The sequence below is a fragment of the Python bivittatus genome, unplaced genomic scaffold (assembly GCF_059951505.1).
Source record: "Python bivittatus isolate LINGU-HERP-01145 unplaced genomic scaffold, Pbiv_v1 ctg000850_np1212, whole genome shotgun sequence".
NCBI lineage: Eukaryota > Metazoa > Chordata > Lepidosauria > Squamata > Pythonidae > Python > Python bivittatus.
The window spans coordinates 19435866-19455995 of NW_028277112.1; the positions used below are offsets into that span (position 1 = coordinate 19435866).

The 20130-nt window shown below is 35.9% G+C and overlaps 1 protein-coding gene across 4 annotated transcripts in view; it reads right to left on the reverse strand.

The window, feature by feature from the left end:
• The window catches only part of EFNA5 (ephrin A5), a 232086-nt gene that overhangs the window by 210862 nt on the left and 1094 nt on the right, over positions 1 to 20130 (reverse strand). For 2 of the 4 annotated variants that reach the window (XM_015891512.3, XM_007422694.4), the window contains exon 1: positions 18359 to 20107. In XM_015891512.3, the coding sequence (XP_015746998.1) occupies positions 18359 to 18483 (125 nt within the window). In that variant the 5' untranslated portion in view covers positions 18484 to 20107. Of the gene's footprint in view, positions 1 to 18358; positions 20108 to 20130 lie in introns of those variants that run through there. The other 2 variants (XM_025163011.2, XM_025163010.2) reach the window with 2 other exon arrangements.

The following is a 20130-nucleotide window of genomic DNA, read 5'->3' on the forward strand; positions in this document are numbered from 1 at the left end:
ATCTTCTCTGTAGCCTTCTCAGAGCTTGTCTTTTGTTACTACAGTCTTGGTCGTACCATCCCTTCCTTGTATTATTCCTTCTAGGTTGACAGGTAGTAGTTAGCTGGGAGCTTAGCACACTATTGATTGAACTAAAAGTATTAATACATTGGAGTTAGGTTGGAATGCAACATACCTTTGATTCAACTTCTGTGGGAATTTTAAAAAGCAGTGATTTTGTCTCTGAGGTTAGGACTCCATCTGAAACAACATTTAACCTGGGGGATGCCACATTACGGTACCTCATTGGGTGGAAATCCTCATAAGCCAAAAGGGTCAGAACCAAGGGTAGGTGATCACTCTCTGTTCTGTTATGGACATCAAAGGAGCTAACCCAGGGGAGGAATGCAGGGAAAATCAGAATGTAGATGACAGGCTCTGAATGAGCTTAGAAAGGTATAATGCCCATTAGAACTATCAGAACCATGGAGACTATACAGCCTATATTTAAAGGCCAAATTCAATAAGGAAACACCTTGTTTGTTTAGTACTTTGTCCACTGAGGACCACAGCAAGTATCATTCATCCTTTGCACTAAACTGTGTCTTCCTAATATAGCTGTTGATATCATTGCCAATTGTGGCATTAAAGTCACAAGCCAGTAGATATCTGTATTTGGCAATATTTGTTCTGTGCTCTCCAAAAGGGTTTGCAAGGAGGGCCAGGCCTTGAGCCACAGATTTGGGTTCCATCCTGTTGGGAAATAAATGTTAATGCAAAGAATTAACCCAAAATATTTGCTATCTATCTGGAATACCTGGATGATCACTCTCTGATCGATCCCTTTGCTGTATAGTTCCTTTCATATCAGCTGAGATCAAAATTGATAACCCAACACTTGGCTCTTCCATACAAACCTAATTTAGTGGCAGGCATGGTGTATGAGCAGAATCCTAGCAGGGAAGGAGTAGAAATATCCAGGTACCATGTCTCCTGTAATAAAATATCAAATTCTGACAAGTAGTGTTCAAAGCAGGTATCTACCAACTTATTGTGCTACCCAGCAATATTCCAACAGATGGCTTTTATGGAACCCAAAGCCTTGTCAACTTGTGGCATTCAAAGCATTATGCTCTTGTCTAAGTATTTCATATGACTATAAGGGGACAAGTGGGGAAAATGATTTATGTTGGTCTTTTTGGTATATATATAAACAGTCAACAAACTTCACTTACATATCAGATCACTGATGATGTTAAATCGAGTCTACTAAGTTCTTGGTGTGGTACTGCTGTTTTAAAGAGACACACTAATTTTACTGGCTAATTTCCTTCAAAGGGAGCTATCTTTTTTCAGGTGTATGAAGAAGGTGAATGTCAGCCTTACCAGGTAGACCAGATAGGAAACATGACCAGATGAACTAATTCTACTTTACTGTAAAGCTATGTTAACAGAATCTTGCACGTCTGAAAGTACAATTTTTCCACCTTCATCTTTACAGCCTGAGAACTTAGGGGGGTCCCTTCTGAGCCTCTTGTTCCACCCACTATGCAGCTGCAGGCTATGCTGTCTCTTATCTGACTGTTCCCTAGGCAGCATCTTTTCCCCCCATCTAGGTCTTTCCCACATACCATTTTACTAAAAAAGACTACACCACTTTAATGAACAGGAGAGCTGCTGCATTGTGACAGTATAAAACACTTTTTCCTAGTCATTTTCAAAGCATGCACAGCCATATTAGATAACATTAAACTAATGACTGAATTGAATAAACATGCTTTTCAAAAGTATAATTAGCTTTGCTCATATTTATTATTTAATCTACTTACTGAAAAATATAGGTTACTTGAAACAGTGTATCCTACTTTTTTGACAATTCACTATACTCCATATTTTCAGTAAACTAATTTAACAAAGCTAAATTTCTACAGGAAAATTATTTAACCTATTTTGATTAATTCAGGAAACTGATTAAAATAATCTGAAATTGAAACTACTGCTAGCTGGGTAACTCCACACTACTTTAACATGCTTCTAAATACCTTACCACAATTTTCATGCTTAGCAAGCACCCATTATTTGTTGATTTTCCTGATAGAGTTGTAATCAAAACATAGTCTATTTAAATCTAGCTGACTTCTATAATAAATTCATTCCATATTTTTCTGTGTTTTTAATGAAGAAAAGCAACCAGTCCACAATATATTTAGGATAACTAATAAACCATATACCAAAATATTCAAGATTTGGAACACTGTAATTTTTCAAGTTTACAGTAATGCAAGAAGAGTTTGCAGTACTTAACGTATCCCCCTTCAGAAAACAGTATTAAGTCATATTATTATTTTATTTTAAACAAAATAAAAACCAGCACTAGAGTCTCATGTTTTATCACTTCAAGATGATTTCTCCACCAGTAGTTGCTTATACATCAACATAATCAGAAACACTCAAATATACAACTGAAAAAGATAAATGAAATAGTTATTTATGTGTCTCAACTAAATGTATTAAACACAAACAAATTTCATAAACTCAACATGGTCCTTTGAATAAATACAGTGGGAAAATAATTTCTTTTCCTTTCAATTTTTGTGTTACATACTACAAATGAGTAGAAATAAGAGACAAAAGGTAGCGTCATTGTAAGACTGCAACTGTAGAAGACACTCTACATATCAGAACAAAACTGTTTATCTGTAAGATCTGATAAGGGCATCTAGATAGCAATTTAGATTAGATGGTGATAAGCGGGAAGGAGAAAAATGATTACTTTACAAGAAAAATAGTACTGGTTTGGCACAACAATTAAACAATTAAAAGGGGATTCCACTCAACTGGACCCAAATGCCTGGGAAAAAGCCAGGACTTAACCGCTGTTCTAAAGGAAAGCCAACTTGGGGCCTGTTGTATAATGGGGGGGGGGTAGATCAGTCCAGTGCATTCTTCTAGGATGTTTTTCAATTTTCCTATCTCTGATCCTATATCGTATATAGGACGTATAGGAAGGACTAAATTATATTTAAGCTACCCCTTACTAAAGCAAGTCAAAAGTGTGAGGTAGGGCAGGAATTTATATACATATTTCTACTCCATTACAGAAGAGAGTAGAGTAATCTATTTCTAAAGCATTCAAAGTTTCCAAGGTGTAGAATAAGTTATTGCCCTTCATAATGCTGACATTCCTTTCTTCTCATCAGAATAGAATGGAATTCAACTGTGTTCTGTGCTTAATATCCTCCATTACTTTTTCCTAACGGATACATACTTCAGTCTTGGTTGCAGTGTGTGACTAAGGAAAAGCAATGAGCTTTTTAAATCATCAAAGATGTGTCTGAGAAGAATTTAGCTCACAGACCCTGTTAATATTTGCAGCAGTTTAGATTTGGTATGCAAATACCCCCAAGCAGGATGCAGAATGAGATCTAAGATTAATATATCTTATTTTAACAAAAAATGCAAACAGAATATAGCCAAATCACATATGAATAACCATGAAGAGAAACAGATTTAGGAAAAAATAAGGATTGGGTAAAGGAAAAGAGAAAGGACAATGAAATGGATGATTCTAGTTAATGATTTTAATGTTAACACTAAGAAATTTAATTTTCAGATTTAATTATTTTTTATTAGGGAACCCTGAACTGCCAAAGTTTATATAAGAAATCATACCTTGAACAACTCACTTAAAACATCCCTAAAAATATGAACATAATATTACTGTTATAAATGCATAGGAATAACACAAGTATGTGGCTATAGAGAAAAACTGGATGCATATCTTTTATATAATAGCATGCTAACTTTGAATATGTTAAATATTTTACTGGGGATAAAAGTCCAATTATGATAAAATGCTATGATGCAGGAATCTTATAAAGTTATTAAAATAGTCAAACTGTACAACATATCACCTGACAAAACTATGGTAGTATTATGTAAAATTTACTTTTTATCAGAATGTTCATTTAGTATTTATTATGTCAATTTATACAGCCACCCATCTCAAATTCATGTCTCTGGGCAGCTAACAAGAATTAAAAATCATGTAAAAAACAAAAATACAGTATAAAAACCATACAACTACAGTCAGCAGTCAAAGAACAAACAAAATAGCAACAGCCATTAATGCAACCACCGCATGGGCTCTACCACACATCCAGATCCCCAAGCCTAGCGACAGAACCATGTATTTAAGGCCTTGTGAAAAGCAAGCAGGGTCGGGGGAAATCTAATCTCCAGGAGTATGATGTTCCACAGAAGGGTGTCACATCAGAAAAGCCTCTCTTCCTGGGCCATGACAGATGACATCCCTGAGTAGACAGAATTTGAACCATGTCTCTTCTGCCAGACCTGATGGGATAGGTAGACATATCTGGGGAGAGGCAGTCCCTCAAATAACCCAGCCCCATGCCATGGGAATATCTTTATCCCATTAAAAAGAATGTGCTCTAATTTTAAACGTAGTTTAAATAATCTAAATATAGTTCTTTCCCATCATTGTGAGATTACAGAAATCCAAATAAATTAGGCTGTTACGACATTAAATAAATATTACAGCCAGATGTAAAAAAGAAGTGTAATTATTGCAATTAGAACTGTTTGGTTTGATAATTATTAAAAGCACTTAGAGACATGTTCAAACACCCCTTTTAGGCTACTTAGTTTCGGAGAATCAAAAAAGAGGCATAGCAATATTTTAAGCCCTAGAAAGACAGAGAGTTTCAATACTAGGTACATCAAAACATTCTGAAAATTATGCTTTGCCAATCAGAATGTAAAGAATGCAAAGCAATACTTCTGTTATGTGTGTATATGTATGTGTCAAAGTTGCTGGAATGCTGAAGTTCATGTCCACTGTCTTTTCTGCATTGAGCATATCCAGAATCAAAGATCAAAAGAACTTACCCTTCAACTGTGCATCAGTCTGCTATTAATGGTGAACGAATACTTTCAAGATTGAAGGGGAGAGATGTAGCATAACAAATTTTTCATCTACACTTTACTTCCTTTTTTAAAAAAAGAGGTATGAAATTTTTAATTACTGTGAAGATCAATATTTGTTTTCAAAACTTGAAAAACACTTCCCTAAGCAGGAAGGTGAAGGTGAGTTGCACTTCAACTCCCATAATTCCTAAGCAGCATAGCCCTTGCTCAGATTGACAGTGACACATCTGGGTGGTGGATTCAGCCCTACACCAGAATCCTTCATAAATATTTGAAATATGTGTATATGTGTGTGTGTGTGTACGTGTGTGTGTGTGTATGCATGTGTGTGTTCAAATACTAATTGGTCCATCAGCATAAAACTCTTTAACAGATCCCCTTATTACTAAATCCCTCCTCAATTTAGAAATGTTGGCTTACGTACTGGAAAAAGAGAGAGATCATTTAATCTATGAATTATTTCTTTATTTCATAATATAAAATAGTCTTTAAGAATTCCTTAATTTCAATGCCTTTTAATTAACTGTAATAGATAATTTTAAGAAAATGAATTATTTTGCAGTATGTGATATAACGAATCATTTGACAGCACACTATAGCATTAGTATCTCTGAACACTTATTTGCCCAACAGCCACAATTATACAATATGCAATATTTATTGCTTAAGGAGAAGGGATAATTTTACAAATATAATGTTCATATAAGGCAAGCTGATTAGCAGAATCGTCTTCTAGGAGCAAAAAATAAAATAAATACATTAAAAATGCCTCTTCTGCATAGTACATTTTATTTATTAACAGTGAAGGCTGTCAGGAACAACTCTTTATGACTGCATTAAATCGGCTTTTTAAAAATTGGGTCATTTCCTTTTTTGAGTTACTATGGTAGCCCACATGCTTTCTATTCTGCCCTCTTTTACTACCTTAATTTTTAGAATATACAAAGCAATTGCCCTGCTATGCATTGAAGAACACTAGCTTCCAGCCCAGAGTTTTTATTTTCTTTTTTGTTGAAATCAACACAGAAAGAAGGAATAGTTTTGAGGATTGGGGCTTTTTTTCACTTGTAAACTTGGGAGCTTTAAAAAATATTTACCCAAACTTATCCAAGGTTCAATACATCAGTTGTCTTTTTATTTTTGTTTGTTTCCTCACCAAAACCCAGTGCTGTTATATAGCAATTGCACCAATTTTTCACAGGACAAATTCAGAGGGCTCCAGCAATGCCAAGACAAGTACTGCCAACCATCTAGAAGCTGATAAAAATGAAAGTATATAAATAAATGCCATATCATCCTCAACATTTGCTTATGTACATAAGTCCAGGGTTTGGTACCCAAAACATATAAATATGTAAGAAATGCATTTGTTTATTTTTAATTAAGAATAATTTGTAGCATTTTCCACCTGCTACAAATACTTTAAGGTCAAACTAAATATTACTTTTTCTCTATGATATACAACTGCATGTTTTCTCAATTCAAATTTAAGTATGGAAAATGTAATTCAGATCAGACCTTACCGTGGGAAGGCTTTTTAACCTTTGGCATGGATTTCAGTCCCAATTAGTTCAGTTTGCATTTTTTTTAAAAAACCTATTTATTTCAAGGGAGACTCTGTTACGTATCCCAATTGCAAGTACAAGGGCGCTTAATCTGTGTTGCAAAGACAGCAGTATTAAAAGGTTATCTTGTCCATGCTATCAGAACACTCATTTATTTTAATAAATAACTTTCCAAATACAACCCAAACTAATGGAAAAACGTAGCTGATTTAACTAGTGTTGTTTTCATATAACGTATGCAATCTGGAAGCAGTTAAAATGGGTTGAAATTCTAAACATGTTTACTGGAAAGCGAGTCTCACTTGAAAACAATAGGAATTTGTTTTGTTTAGACATGCGTAGGATTTCATTGTTAAGTTTATAAAATGCCCAAGTTGTTTATACTTTCACTGATTACCTATTTCATGCTGCTAATGGTTTTATTTTGGGATTTAAAACTTCCAGATACCGAAAGACAGATACCAAAAGCAGTTGTTTTAGCTATAGACTTCGAAAATGATACCTCTGTTAATCTGTTGAAGCAAAATTAATGAATAGTATCACAGTATTACAAAGATTAACAAATTTATTATAACACAACCTTTTGTGGAAAAGGATTTTAGTTAGGGAACATAATAAATCTAACAGTCACTAATTTAAATATGAAATAGAAATGTATTAAGTACAGTTTTTTCAGTGAATTTATGTAAATGATTTATTTTATTACTAAAAAAATAACTGAATTCCTACATGCATACAGAAATTGCTCTGCGGCTATCTGTCCTTTGAAAATAAAGAGTTCAATTACAAAAATAACATTTTATAAGGCCAAAATGTAAAGTACTCTGAATGTTTCAGGATTATACTTTCCTACCTATTCTTCTACCACAGCAATTTGCACACCCAGAAAATCAGAGATAGAAAGACAGATACAGATATACAAACACAAACCATAAGTTTCAGGCCCCTTATGTTGGCATTTTATATTACATAAAGCCTGCAGCTGGAAAATAAAATGAACTGCCTGATACATTGATACATTGTCTGTATCTGACATATATCAATGAAAAAGTAAGTTCCATTAAAATAAATGGGCTTATTTATCTTAGGTAAGTAGATACCAAATAAATGGGCTTAGCTAAGCGGATACCAGATAAAATTGTAATTAAGGACTGTAACTGTTTTACCAATCTGTAAAAATATTATAGTGCAACCCTTTACATCTTTACTGCAAAGCAAAATAGTTGTGCATGCTCACACAAGAGGGAAACAGCTGGGAGCAACTTTCAAACCAACAACAACCCTGGAAAGAGATAAAACTACTGTAAGAATTTAAAAAGGAGCACATTCCATACATGGTGCATGTTCCAAAACATGTCTTTCAAAGGTTCAGCACATCCTAACGGTTACTCAAAACCCTACTAAAACTGAAGGGAATATAATTCTGTGTGGTGGAAAGAAGAAATTAGTCTCTGTATCACAGACTGCATGTATTACATGGACGCCAACATTCCCATATTATGATAAAGAAAAAACAATTTGCAATTGCATGCTGTGAACTAAGCAAGCTTTTAGTTCAGCCCTCAGAAGTAAATTTCATTGAATTCAGTGAGACTTCTTCACAGCTATTAGACTGCAGTACGCATTTATATATTTATAAATAAAACAGAAACTATAATTGGCTTGATACAAATGGAGACTACCACTAAGTTATCATTCAAGAATTTCCTCAATTTGATTAAAAAACAAAGGCCACTCTGATGCTTCAATCAGTTGGAAGATGGCACAGTCATCTAACACCTCTACTGTGAGAGCTACATTGGTTATCCACTCACTTCCACGTGCAAATCAAGGTGCTGGTGATTTCCTATAAAGTCGTGTATGGTTGGGTCCACAATACCTCTGAGTCCATCTACTCTGATTACACCCTACCAATCCAATAGCAACAATTAAAGAGGGGATGCTGAGGGAAATAGGTGGAGTGGGACCCCCAGAAACAAGACTTTGGCTGCCTACTCTGGAACAACTTACATCCCAAAATCAGGGTGGCTCACTCCCTATTAGATACAAGAAGATAGTTAAATGCTGCTCTTCCACAAACCTTCCAGGAATAATGTTATGCCGTGCAATGGTGGATTAGTTGGCAGATATAAGGGAATGGATGGTTCAATATTTTGGTTATTGTTTGGTTTTATAATATATTGTTTTTCAATATAATACCTGTATATGTAATCTACCTAGATTCTATAAAATGAGGTAGCATACAAGTCTGAGTAAATACATAAATAACTAGGAACGATAAATCAGATGACATTTTTCGTAACAGCTTTTTAAAAATACAGCCAAATAATATATATATTACTATATGCATTCTATCTTGGTATTTTTCTTAAATGCCAAGCAAAAATAGTAGCAGCATAACAGTTTTTTTAAAAAAAATTCCCATGACAGCTATAACTCTGAATGTAACCCACTCTACACATCAAGAAATGTGCTAATTATGGCATCTCAGCTATGATAAAGTGTGCCAGGAGTTATTGGCAGCCCTGGCTAGCAGAAATATTGAAATGTTGCTTTACTTTCATAGGCCATTGCTCACATAATTGTGGGGAAAGGACTATATCCTTTGTCCTTATGTTTCTTAGTTCTGCTGAAGCTGTTGCTTATTAAAATGTTCAAGTAACTGAAAGCATCACTAACCATTATTTCACAACTCCCAATATCTATTCTGCTTTTCAAACTGAACTGATGGAAAGTCCTATAAACAGTGGCAACTAGTATTTGACTATTACCGCCCTTTCATTTTCCTTTCAATATTATTTATTCAATATGTGGAAGAAACTGTCTCTTCCTACAATGTCAGTTCCTAGTTGTTGCCTAATTAGGAATTAGGAGGCACACGTTTGGCAGCTCTTGTATTGCTATTATTTCTTGTTGCTTGGCACAAAAATCCTCTAAGAAGCAACACTACTACTGTACCCCTCTTAGTGATGGATCACTAATTTTTAATAAGCCAAGCTGCTAAAGAATGGCAAATGCATTGAACCAACAAGAGTAAACAAATAAAGCATGCTGTTGCCTTGCATGGAAATGTTCTGGGGATGTCTGATTTGAATGAATTACCAAGAATAATAAATGCATTTAAAAAAATATAAATGCTCACATATGAACAAAAAAACCTGATATCTGTTTGATATCTGGGTTTTCTTTTTAACAAAATATATGAAGCAAAGCAACAATGGCAAATATTTTTCCTGCAAATATTATGAATTCTTGTTTTCACTAATAAATAAAATTATTCTACAAAAAGTCTTTTTTTTTCTGAAGCAGTATCCTAACACAACATTTGTGTAATTATTTACAGATCCTCAGGATAGGTCCTGGATCTTTCCATACCAGTAAACTTAAAACTTTTAAATAATATTAAAAGTTTATATATAGTTATAAAAGCAACATCAGGTTCAATTATCACTATTCATTTTTATGATAGTGAATATAGAGTTTGCCATTTTTTGGTTTAGCAGGGGTATGATTTGAAAGAAATGTTCAGAGCTTGTGCAAGCACAGTTCCTCTCTGCTATTCATTAAAGCAACATAATTTTTTTCACACTTCAGTGCAAGCCCCCACCAAAAAAGATGTTTTCTGGAGTCACATAAATTTTAATGAGTTAATTTCTTAAAGCTCCATGAAGAAGCCTGAAAAAACTCAAGATGCTTGAAATTATAGCAAAGAGGTGCTGTGCACTCACAAGTTCCAAAGCACTTCTTACAAATCATATTCAAGATGTGCACAGCCTTCATTCACAGTATAATTCTACACTGGTCCATTTGTAAGTGTGCACTCATGAGTTCCATGAGTTTTGCTCCCATCTGAGTACAGAATTGAAACTTGATGGCATTTTGTGTCAACGCAAAAAAAAAAAAAAAAGTTCTTATGTGTCAGGTCATTATTTTCAAACCCTAAAATGTCAGTCAGTCTCTTTTTATGAAAAATATTGTATCAATAAATCCCGCATTGTTTCACTCACTCGTTAAAAGGTATTAATTCTTCTATGTATATGAAAAATGTACAAGGGGTTTTTTTAGACAAAAGTGATACTAACGACATATTTTGTAAACTACTTTAAATTGGTTAAAACTATTCCTAATACTAATTCAGCCGTGCATAGGGTAGCTTTCCAAATTAATTGAAGAGCTAATTCACCAAAATGAGACATTTTCGAATGTGCATCTTACTTTCTTCACAAAATAGATGATACTGTTTCTTTGAAATATTTTAGCATTAAATACAGCAATTTCCAATTACAGGACTTACAAAGCACTACCTTTTGACATAACAGTCAACTGAACATCTTAAAATTTAAAGCAAGAAAACTGTACATTCAATATATATTTAGATGTATAAGCTTATACATACAGGGTGTACCAAAAGTCAGTTGTTATATAAATTACATTAAATGTTCGACTCAATTGCCATTTTCTGCTAAATATTTTCTTATTCGCTTGATACATGACCATTGAACATTCTTTTTCTCTGAAAAAAAAATAATTAATAAAACACTATGATTGGCCTATGGGGACTTTTGGTACATCCTGTATATCTATATTACGAATGTTATGTATTCATCACCCTGTGGCTAAATCAAGGGCTAAAATGCTTTAAATTAAAAAATACACAAAAGACATAATTGCATACTGGCAAAAATGTAGAAAAAAAATACTATAATCTGAACCATTACTATTTGATGGTTGTACATAGATATAGCAAAGTATAAAACTCTTAGTAATTCTAAAAACGGTATGTCTAAAATGAATGCGTCTTTTGTAATAGAGACGATTAAGTTGTAGTGGAAGCTTTGGCTGAAAAAAGCAGAAGGCAATTTTCACAAATTCCTCCTTCCTCTTCAACATCTTTGACCAACTCCTAGTAAGAATCTGAAGGTCTGGGACAGAAGAAATGGGCAAAAATTGCCTCCTTTTCCCTTGTGGGAGTGTATATAAATTAAATTAAACCCCATTTTCAATTATTGATCATCTGAATCATAGTTCAACCTGTAAACATTCAATGAAATTGGTGTTTAACTTAAGTTTACTAAGCAAACAGATCTAACTAGAAGAATTTGAAATGGATTGTAAAAGAAATGTTATTTTATGACCAGTAGATTGTAACTTTTAATGTTCATTTGGCATTAAAAAATAAGCCTCGTTCACTGGCATAACATATAGCAATGTGATTGTAAGTAAAAAGCCAGCCAAAGACATGTTTCAAATCAAAAATTACCCATCAAACCCTGAAATTTCTTTTTCCAGGTTCAAAAAGAATTGGGAGGCATTCCTCACAAGATAGGTAGTTATTGTAGATCATCAAAAGCAGAATTTGCACTCTGAACAGTTCTTACACGTTATGTTTTTAACTCGAGAATGCAGAAAAGTTTGGAGGACTGGAGCAGCTGGGTCAAGTATACACATTGACTCAGTGAATACCACCACAGCCATACACTGTTTAAATATATATTGCTGACCTGTTTTTTCTTAAAGCAATAAGGCTTTGTTTCTCACCTAACCCATTTTTCTTCACTCTATTCCATTGACAGAGAGATACTAGCAGTACATAGGCATGGAGGACAATGTATTTCAATCACAAGAAAACACACAAGGTTTTTATTTAGTGTCAATTTCTGCATTTATTAGGCAGATTTTTAGACATTTTTTCCCATACGATTAAAAAATTGGGATTTCACTGGACATTTTCACTGATCTATCAATTATCAGATGTACAGAAGATGCTCTTTGGCAACCAAGCCAAACATCTTACTGTGTTTACATGATTAATGCAGCACTAGCTACAAAAGCAATTTTTCAGTACAAGCTATACTCTTATTAGCGATTGTCCTAATTCTCATATTTTTTGCTTTATAAGAAAAAAATATGGTCGGTTTTGCAATTATTTGAAATTATAGTCTACCTCTAGTGAATTTTACAATAATGTATATGAATCATACCCAAGTTTAAGACCAGTAATAAGAAATATGGAATGTGTTGAGTGTTACATTTGGGTGATAAATCAATAGCTCTAAGGTCAGCAGAAAGTGGTTTCAAAAACATTTGTCTTATAAATTTGGCATTTAATTTCTCAGTGACTACAGGTTTAAACATAAATGGAAGAAATATATGCAAGTACGCACACACATGAAGAAACTGCTCTCAAAAGCATATGCATCACTAGAATTGTAATGCTAGAAACAAATTATTAAAAATTCTAAAAGTTATAAAACATGTTTAATGTAGGAATTTAGTTTTAATTGTTATTATTGTAATATTCAAATATTCAAATTCTTTATTATAGGTCAGCGACCTAGACTGAATAAAACTTAATAAAACTTACAAATTAGAGCTACAAGATAGAACATACAGGGTAAAATAAAGCATACAAGATGAAAGATCTATAATCGCACTATTTTGCTGTCAGCAATATGTTTTACAAGTTGCGAAAACAAACTTTTCTATTGTAGTATTAGCTTGCAATGAACAATAATTCAACGCAAACTAATGAAAAATTTAAATTAAAGTAAATTAAAAGTTTACATTTATAAATATACATTATGAAGCTCATAAGGATAAGATCTGATCATTCTTAGTGATAGATAATTTTATTTTCTATATTCAAGGAACATACTTTCTTACACATTACACAGTAGCTGATGGCAGCAAGATGCATAATAGAGAGTAGTTATAATATAAAGCCTGCTGCAGCCAAACTATGTACTCTATCGATTACAGCAGGAAATGCTTAGTTTTCTCAATTAACACAAACATTAAAATCATTATAATTTTTTAACTTTTGTTAGTTCCTAAACAAAAATGTAAAATATTTAACAGCCCAATTAAAAAGTATGAGTCATAGGTAACTAGGCAACTAACCTTAACATCATTTTTCCCACCATAACCTTAACATTAGCTACCTGTGTGCTTGTGTATACATTCGTCTCATCAAGTCACCACAGGCAGAAAGTCCAGGATGTCTGATGGACTTACTCTATTCATTTCTTATCCCACTACAGAGCTGGCAGACTGCTAGGTCTGCAAGAAGAGGGGAAAGAATTTGTAAGGAGCAGCATTACCTAGCTATCTCTAACAAGAAATCAGGCCACTGTGTCCTAAATTCTAAAATGTATCCATGAAGAATATTTGTAAAACTGGAGAAAATTTATTTATTTGCTTTACTTTTACTGATGACTGGAGAAGGCCTACATAACTACTGAATGGGTACTTTCTAAAGGAAAAGGCTAGACTGTGCTGAGAATCACTTTATACAGAAAACAACTTTCAGACCAGCTAAATAGCATGTAATGTGCTTCTGAAGGTTTTTCCACTACACTTCTAATCATGGGAAATTCACTGGGCTGGAGACTAGTTTTATCAGCTTTTAATTGTCAAATATTTTATGCTGTCAAAGTCTGAAATAAAATGACTTTGACCTTTTATGAAGAATAAAATTACTTTTTATTCAAGAAAGTATTACGTTCTTATTCATTAAAAGTATGTTTAAATAACACTACAACTATACAGATGTTTATTTCTAGTAGATATTACAATGTCTACACCATATAGTACAAAACTACAGTAAAGAAAGTAATCGCTTATTCATACAGGATTTCAAAATGTAAGTCACAAACTTTAAGTGAGATCCAAAATTCAGACAAAAATGTATACAATAAGATATTATCAAGATAAACGATCTTGCGTTATGAAGAGCCGAGCACTTTTAACGTAGTCTAAAATTTACTGAAAGCTATAATTCTAAATAGTCTACTTGGTACATAGTCAACTGAAAGGCCTAACACAATTAAGGATGGGTGCAGTTTCAATATAACAATATACTTAAGTCTAATTAAGTTCAGTGACAAATAATTCCTAGGAACTCTATTATAACCTTGAAGTCATCTTTGGATCTCTTTATTATAACAAAACTTTAACAGGAAGAGCAGTCTGAGGATCAACCATTCATTTTATTACTTCCATATTCTCTTTCACAGCTTCTATGATAATAGTAGTGATAACTGCTATTAGTGAAACTATGGCTCAAAACTTATATTTTGAGTTTCTGAGACTAAGCCCTCTAAAAGCAGGGATTTCCAGTAAACTTACACAGGAATGTGCTGCACATTAGCAGTATCTTTCTAGTACACAGAAATATATTTTTTCTTTTTAATTTACCCATGTCCATATATTGCTCTAGAAATATATCTGTATTACTTAAATGACCATGGGTTTAATACTTGTTTCTTTTTAACATAATTACTTATATAAATGGAAAATTAACTATTTGTATACTTTAAGACTTTTGATAGAAGAATTAGAAATACTTTACTGTAAAATACTGCATAAAACAAATCTGCATTACATTGTTTGCAGTATCCAAGGCTTTATCTGGAACAAAGTTTTCAGAATGTATCTCTAAAACAGAAAGTTGTAGTTTTATGTAATATTCCAGTGACATAATATCTAGACAAATACATTTCAATACTCAAAACTATCTAATCACTGTAGAAGAATTCAAAATAGAATTCAGATGTTCTACGTACAACTTATAAATATAGACTCTTAAGCCACAGACATCAGTGCAAAGTGTTTGAAGTTTAAGGTCTACATATGGTCCTTAATAGTATCAGTATTGTGCATACTGTAGCTTTAAAACAAATTTTCACATTTTTCTAGGGCCAAATTATGCAACCCATTTAAGTATTAAGGACTGTGAGTACCTTCGTAGAATAAACATATTTTAATTCATAATTAGTGCATCTAGCAATATTACAAAAGAAAACTAATCATAATTTCTCCAATACTCAATTTGCATTCATGACATAGTTTTGAAAATATATTCTAATGTTATTTTAGAATAAAATTTCAGCAATTTGTCACATATATGGTATATAGGTATATTTATGCTTAAGTAAATTATCGGATTATAATTTCTAATGAATTTAAAATGTTAATGGAAGCACTCATTTAAATCTGTATTTTAGAGTATTGTTTTATCCCATTTATTTTATCTAATTCTGTATATTATTTGTGTATCAAATCTAAGGAAACATGCTAATTAGAAGTGCATTTTAACCTCAGAAATTATAGAAATCTCTACATAATTTTTTTTCCCTTTATGAACTTTTTTGCACTCAAATTAATTCACAATATCCTGATTCTTTTATGACTTTCCACTTTACCATTTTCCATTCAGTGCTATGAATATTTACTCAGAAGTAAATCCCCTTGTATCAGTCTAGCTTACCCCAGTAAGTCCTCATATGAGAGTATTCTACCAGTATAAGAAACAATAAATATAAAAATCTTCTTGTCAAGTAATATCTCTCATGTTAATTAAAATCTCAGTAATGGTTAAATAAATTATACTATAGGCTTTGAACTTCAGATGATAAACCATGAATTGCAAAAATGTCTTAATAAAGGGTTGTAGAGTGTCAAAATACATATTTGAATGAACAAATATGGGAAAAATATGTAATTTCATCATATTATATTTAAGACCAGAAGACCTAGTTCAAACATTTTAATATAGCAATATAGTTGGGAATGTATTACTCCATCAACCACATGTTACCCTGATAAAGTTCTATAATCCACTACCCTTCTGGCATTTTAAAACACATATATACATATATTTCTTTACAGTCTTTAAAAAAGTATTTGCTTACATGACTGCTTTCTGGGTTCATTGGCTTAAATGTTCCAGTTCTGACCCCACTGTCCTATGGATTATTTATACTGAAGTACTGCACTACATTACATGTTTAATTGATACCACAACAGGCAGAGAAACAAAACATTTAATACTGTGCTTTGATTTAAGCAAAAGAGCAACATGTGCAAGTCATTTGATCAAATTCAAAGCAGCAAACATTTCCGCTTTCACAAGCAGAGTGGGCAAATTCAGTTTATTACTTCACCACCTTTGACAAATGCATTACTTCAGTTTGTAACTTTTATTGTAAGATATGGCACTCATCATTCAGAAAAGACAAATTTAATATTCTTCCAGAACTCTGTCTATAACAAAATTGTCTGATTTTACCTGAAATCTCTTTGGGTACAGTTTTATTTCTGATAAGATGGAAAGATGTGCCAAGTTTTGGAAGCACAACAGTTAGTAACTATCAAAGAAATTAACTTAAGGAGGATTAATAATGAACAGTGTTCCTTTAAGTATTGTTTTGCTTAAAACAATACATTAAAATTAACTCACTGAACAGCCTGCTAAAGTTGAGGTACTTAAAAACAGGCAGTTTTTCTTTTTTCTCTTACTCTGGCAATGTCTACTTTCACTCTACCATTGAACACAGTAAAACAGTTTTTGGCAAGCACCACCAAACTATTTTAAAGCATTACCTGCAACAACAACAAAATCAATGTGCTACAGTATTCTCAATCCATAGCACAAAGATAATGTAAGGTAAAATGTCCATAAACCTGGAGTAGTCCAATGGGTTTAAAAAGAGCAAAACAAAAATCCTACTGAAATCTATTTGAACAATGCCAACTTCTTTTCATTTTAACAAGCTGATAGAACATTCAGGTGCCTTATTTATGCAGAAACAGCAATGGAAGGATTGCTATTATCAGCTAGTGAAAAACAAGAAAAATGCTAGGGGTAGGCAGACCCTAAAAGAAATTGCTAATCCAACTGCATGATTCACTCTAGAATTATGACAGGAGAGTTAAGAAACCAAAAAAAAAAAAAAAAGTGTTGTTTGTACTCACATTAATAAAAAAGCAAGGAAAACAAAGAAAAAAAAGAAAAGTTGCTCTTCCATAACCTCAACCGAACAATTTATCATGAAAGCTGTTTTGTTCAGTGACATAAAGCATATATTCAATAGCGGAATAACCTTAATTTCATTCACTGCCAAATGATGCTAAATCACTATGAAATCATCAGCTGCACCCAGAGCACTTTACTTTTGCATTGTGAGAGCATCACCAACTACTGCACGTGAATTTATACTCTGACAGCATGAGTCACCCTTGGCTGTGGAAAGTCTCCAAGACCAATGATCCTCTGAAAGCACTGAAAATCTTGGGGAGGGGGCAAGGAGCTGAGTATCTTCATGCCATTAATCTGACTTAAACATTTACTCGAGACTCGCCCTATTGAACAAACAGAGGAAACGGAACCTGCAGGGCACAACGGTTCTGCTTCTAGACCCCTCAGAACAGGTGCTACGTGGAACTGGAGTCTCCCCGCAGCTGCCGAGGGCGACTACAAATATAAACACAGCTTAACATTATAAACCCAAGCACACTTCAGACTGACATAATCTAAGGGCACTGTTGGAATTCTAGCTGCACCTACTGATAAAAGTTTCCCTAGAGTAATTTTTTTCCCCTGATATATTTGTTATCTATCAAGCGGAAAATAAACAAAACTGACCCTCCAGGATCGCGCGCGCGGACGCGTTTTCAGGATGTGTGATTCCACATATTGGCTTTCACGAGTGATTTACTGCAAGTTACGGATGATCTAAGAAGAGATTTTGCCGGTTGTATAAACAGGTCATTAGTGAAAATTAGCTGGCCTGGTCGTTGATGCGACACAGAAAGCAAGAGAAGCGAGGTCCAAGGCGATGCCTTTAGAGCTGCCCGGGCTGATGACTATGAGAAAAAGTTTGCTCCCTTTTTACAAACAAGTGTCCCCCTCGACACACACTTAGGCATGCTTGAGGGCGCAAAGCCGCTGGCAGCTTCCAAGGGAGAGGTCGTTTGTCCGTTTCCCAAAGCGCCCCTTTTACAGAAGCGCCGGACCCTGAAAATGCTGCCACGCCAAGCCCCTCAGACTGCGCCGGTGCTAAGACTGCGCCGTCTTCCTTCCTTACCTGGGGTTGGTGCTGTTCCAGTAGACGGCATAGCGATCGGCCACCGTTTTGGAGCTGGGATCCTGGCTGAAGACGCACGTCCAGAGCACCAGAAAGACCAGCGTCAACATCTCCACGTGCAACATCACTCCCGCCACAAGACACGGCCAAGGGGTAGACGGAGGAGCTGCGAGCGCGTGTGCGTCTTTTCAAAAACAAGGACAAGAACAAAGGAGAACACCAAGAGAAGCGAAGGAGGGAGGAGAAAAGAAGAAGGACAAACCACAGAAAGTCACAGGACACACACAAAGAGAAAAGTGCAAGGAAAACGAGGAAACTTGAGGAGATCCCCGCTGGAAAAAAGCCGGTTCCGAGGAGAGATCCTTGTTATGGAGCCTGCGTGCCCCGGTAGGGGGAGCCGGGAGACTAGCCGGGCAGCAGCAGCGGCGGCGGCAGCAGCAGCAGCAGGCGGCGGCGGCGGCGGCGGCGAAGGAGAAGGCGGGAGGCGCTCATTCACGGCGGCGAGTCCTGTGTGGAGCCTAAGGCGAGACATGCACCGGCCCTGCCCCCGTCCAGCGCTGCTGATGGGCGGCTCCGCTGTCCTGGCTTCCCCTCCCCTCGGAAAGGACCGCTCTCCCCCCGCCCCGCTCGCTCCCTCTCTGGGACTTTCTTCCCTCCGTCTTTTGGCGCGAAGGCTCCGGGGGAGCGGAGCGAGGAGGCCGGACGAGGAGAAGCTGCTGCAGCAAATCCTCCGAGGCGGCGGACGGCCGCTCGGGCTCGGCTGTGTCGAGCTGCTGCGGGAGGCCGGAGTTCAGGCGCCTCGCTCGCTCTGGAAGGGATGCTGGTCCCTCTTCCTTGGCCGATGGAGGGAGGAAAACACAGCCGGAATCCAGACCCAGAACCGCCTGCGGGGAGGGGGAGGATTGAGAGGAGTTTGCAATCCCAACCGACTTGCTTCTGGAGGGAGTGCTTGGAAAAAAAAAAAAGAAAAAGAATTAAAAGCGGAACGAGGGAGAAAGGACGTCTCCCAGTTCTCTAGGGTTGTTTCGTTGCGAGGGCGAGGAAGAAGCTTTTCCGCTCCCCGGGAGGTGGGCGCAAGCGGTCTCTCCTCCGTCAAGCTTCGCCAAGTGGCTCCAGGAGCGAAGCGAGGTCCGAGTCCCTGGAATGTCAACTTTGCAAAAGAGGGAGGTGGTGGTGGGGTTAAAATAAAGCGGGGGGGGGGTGAGGAAACCCTGCAGACGCCTACATCAGAGGGCGAGCGAGAAAGGCAGGGCGGTTGGGGAGAGGAAGAAAGCCTTCGGGTCTTGTCCGGCAGGCAGCTGCTCCCGCTCTCAGAAACCGCCGCGGCGGAGTAGGAAGAAGCGGGGAAGCGCCTCTCTCGCCACTCCACCAAGCAAATGAAATAAAACTCGAATGCAGCGGCTGGCAGGCAGGGATCGCAAGGAGCAACGAGGATTGGAGGAGCAGAAGTCAACACTGCCAAAGAGGAGGAAGGAAAGGAAAATGGGGGGGGGTCTTTAAATAGTCACGCCCACTTTTTTTCTTTTTCTTTCTATTTTTTTGCAATGACCGGTTTCTTCCCCGCGTATAAATCGTCAGCAGCCACCTAGGAAAAGCGGGGACGCTCGCGGGATGGGTTGTCTGCGTGCAACAGACGGCTGCATAGATGCTATATGAGGACTGTGGCAGACATCCACATGTGTATGCGTGTCAGATCTGGAAGCCTCCGTTTGTGTGCGTGTGTGTGCACAGAAAAGGCGCAAGCAGCTAGCTAGGAGCGAAGGCGCTGCTGG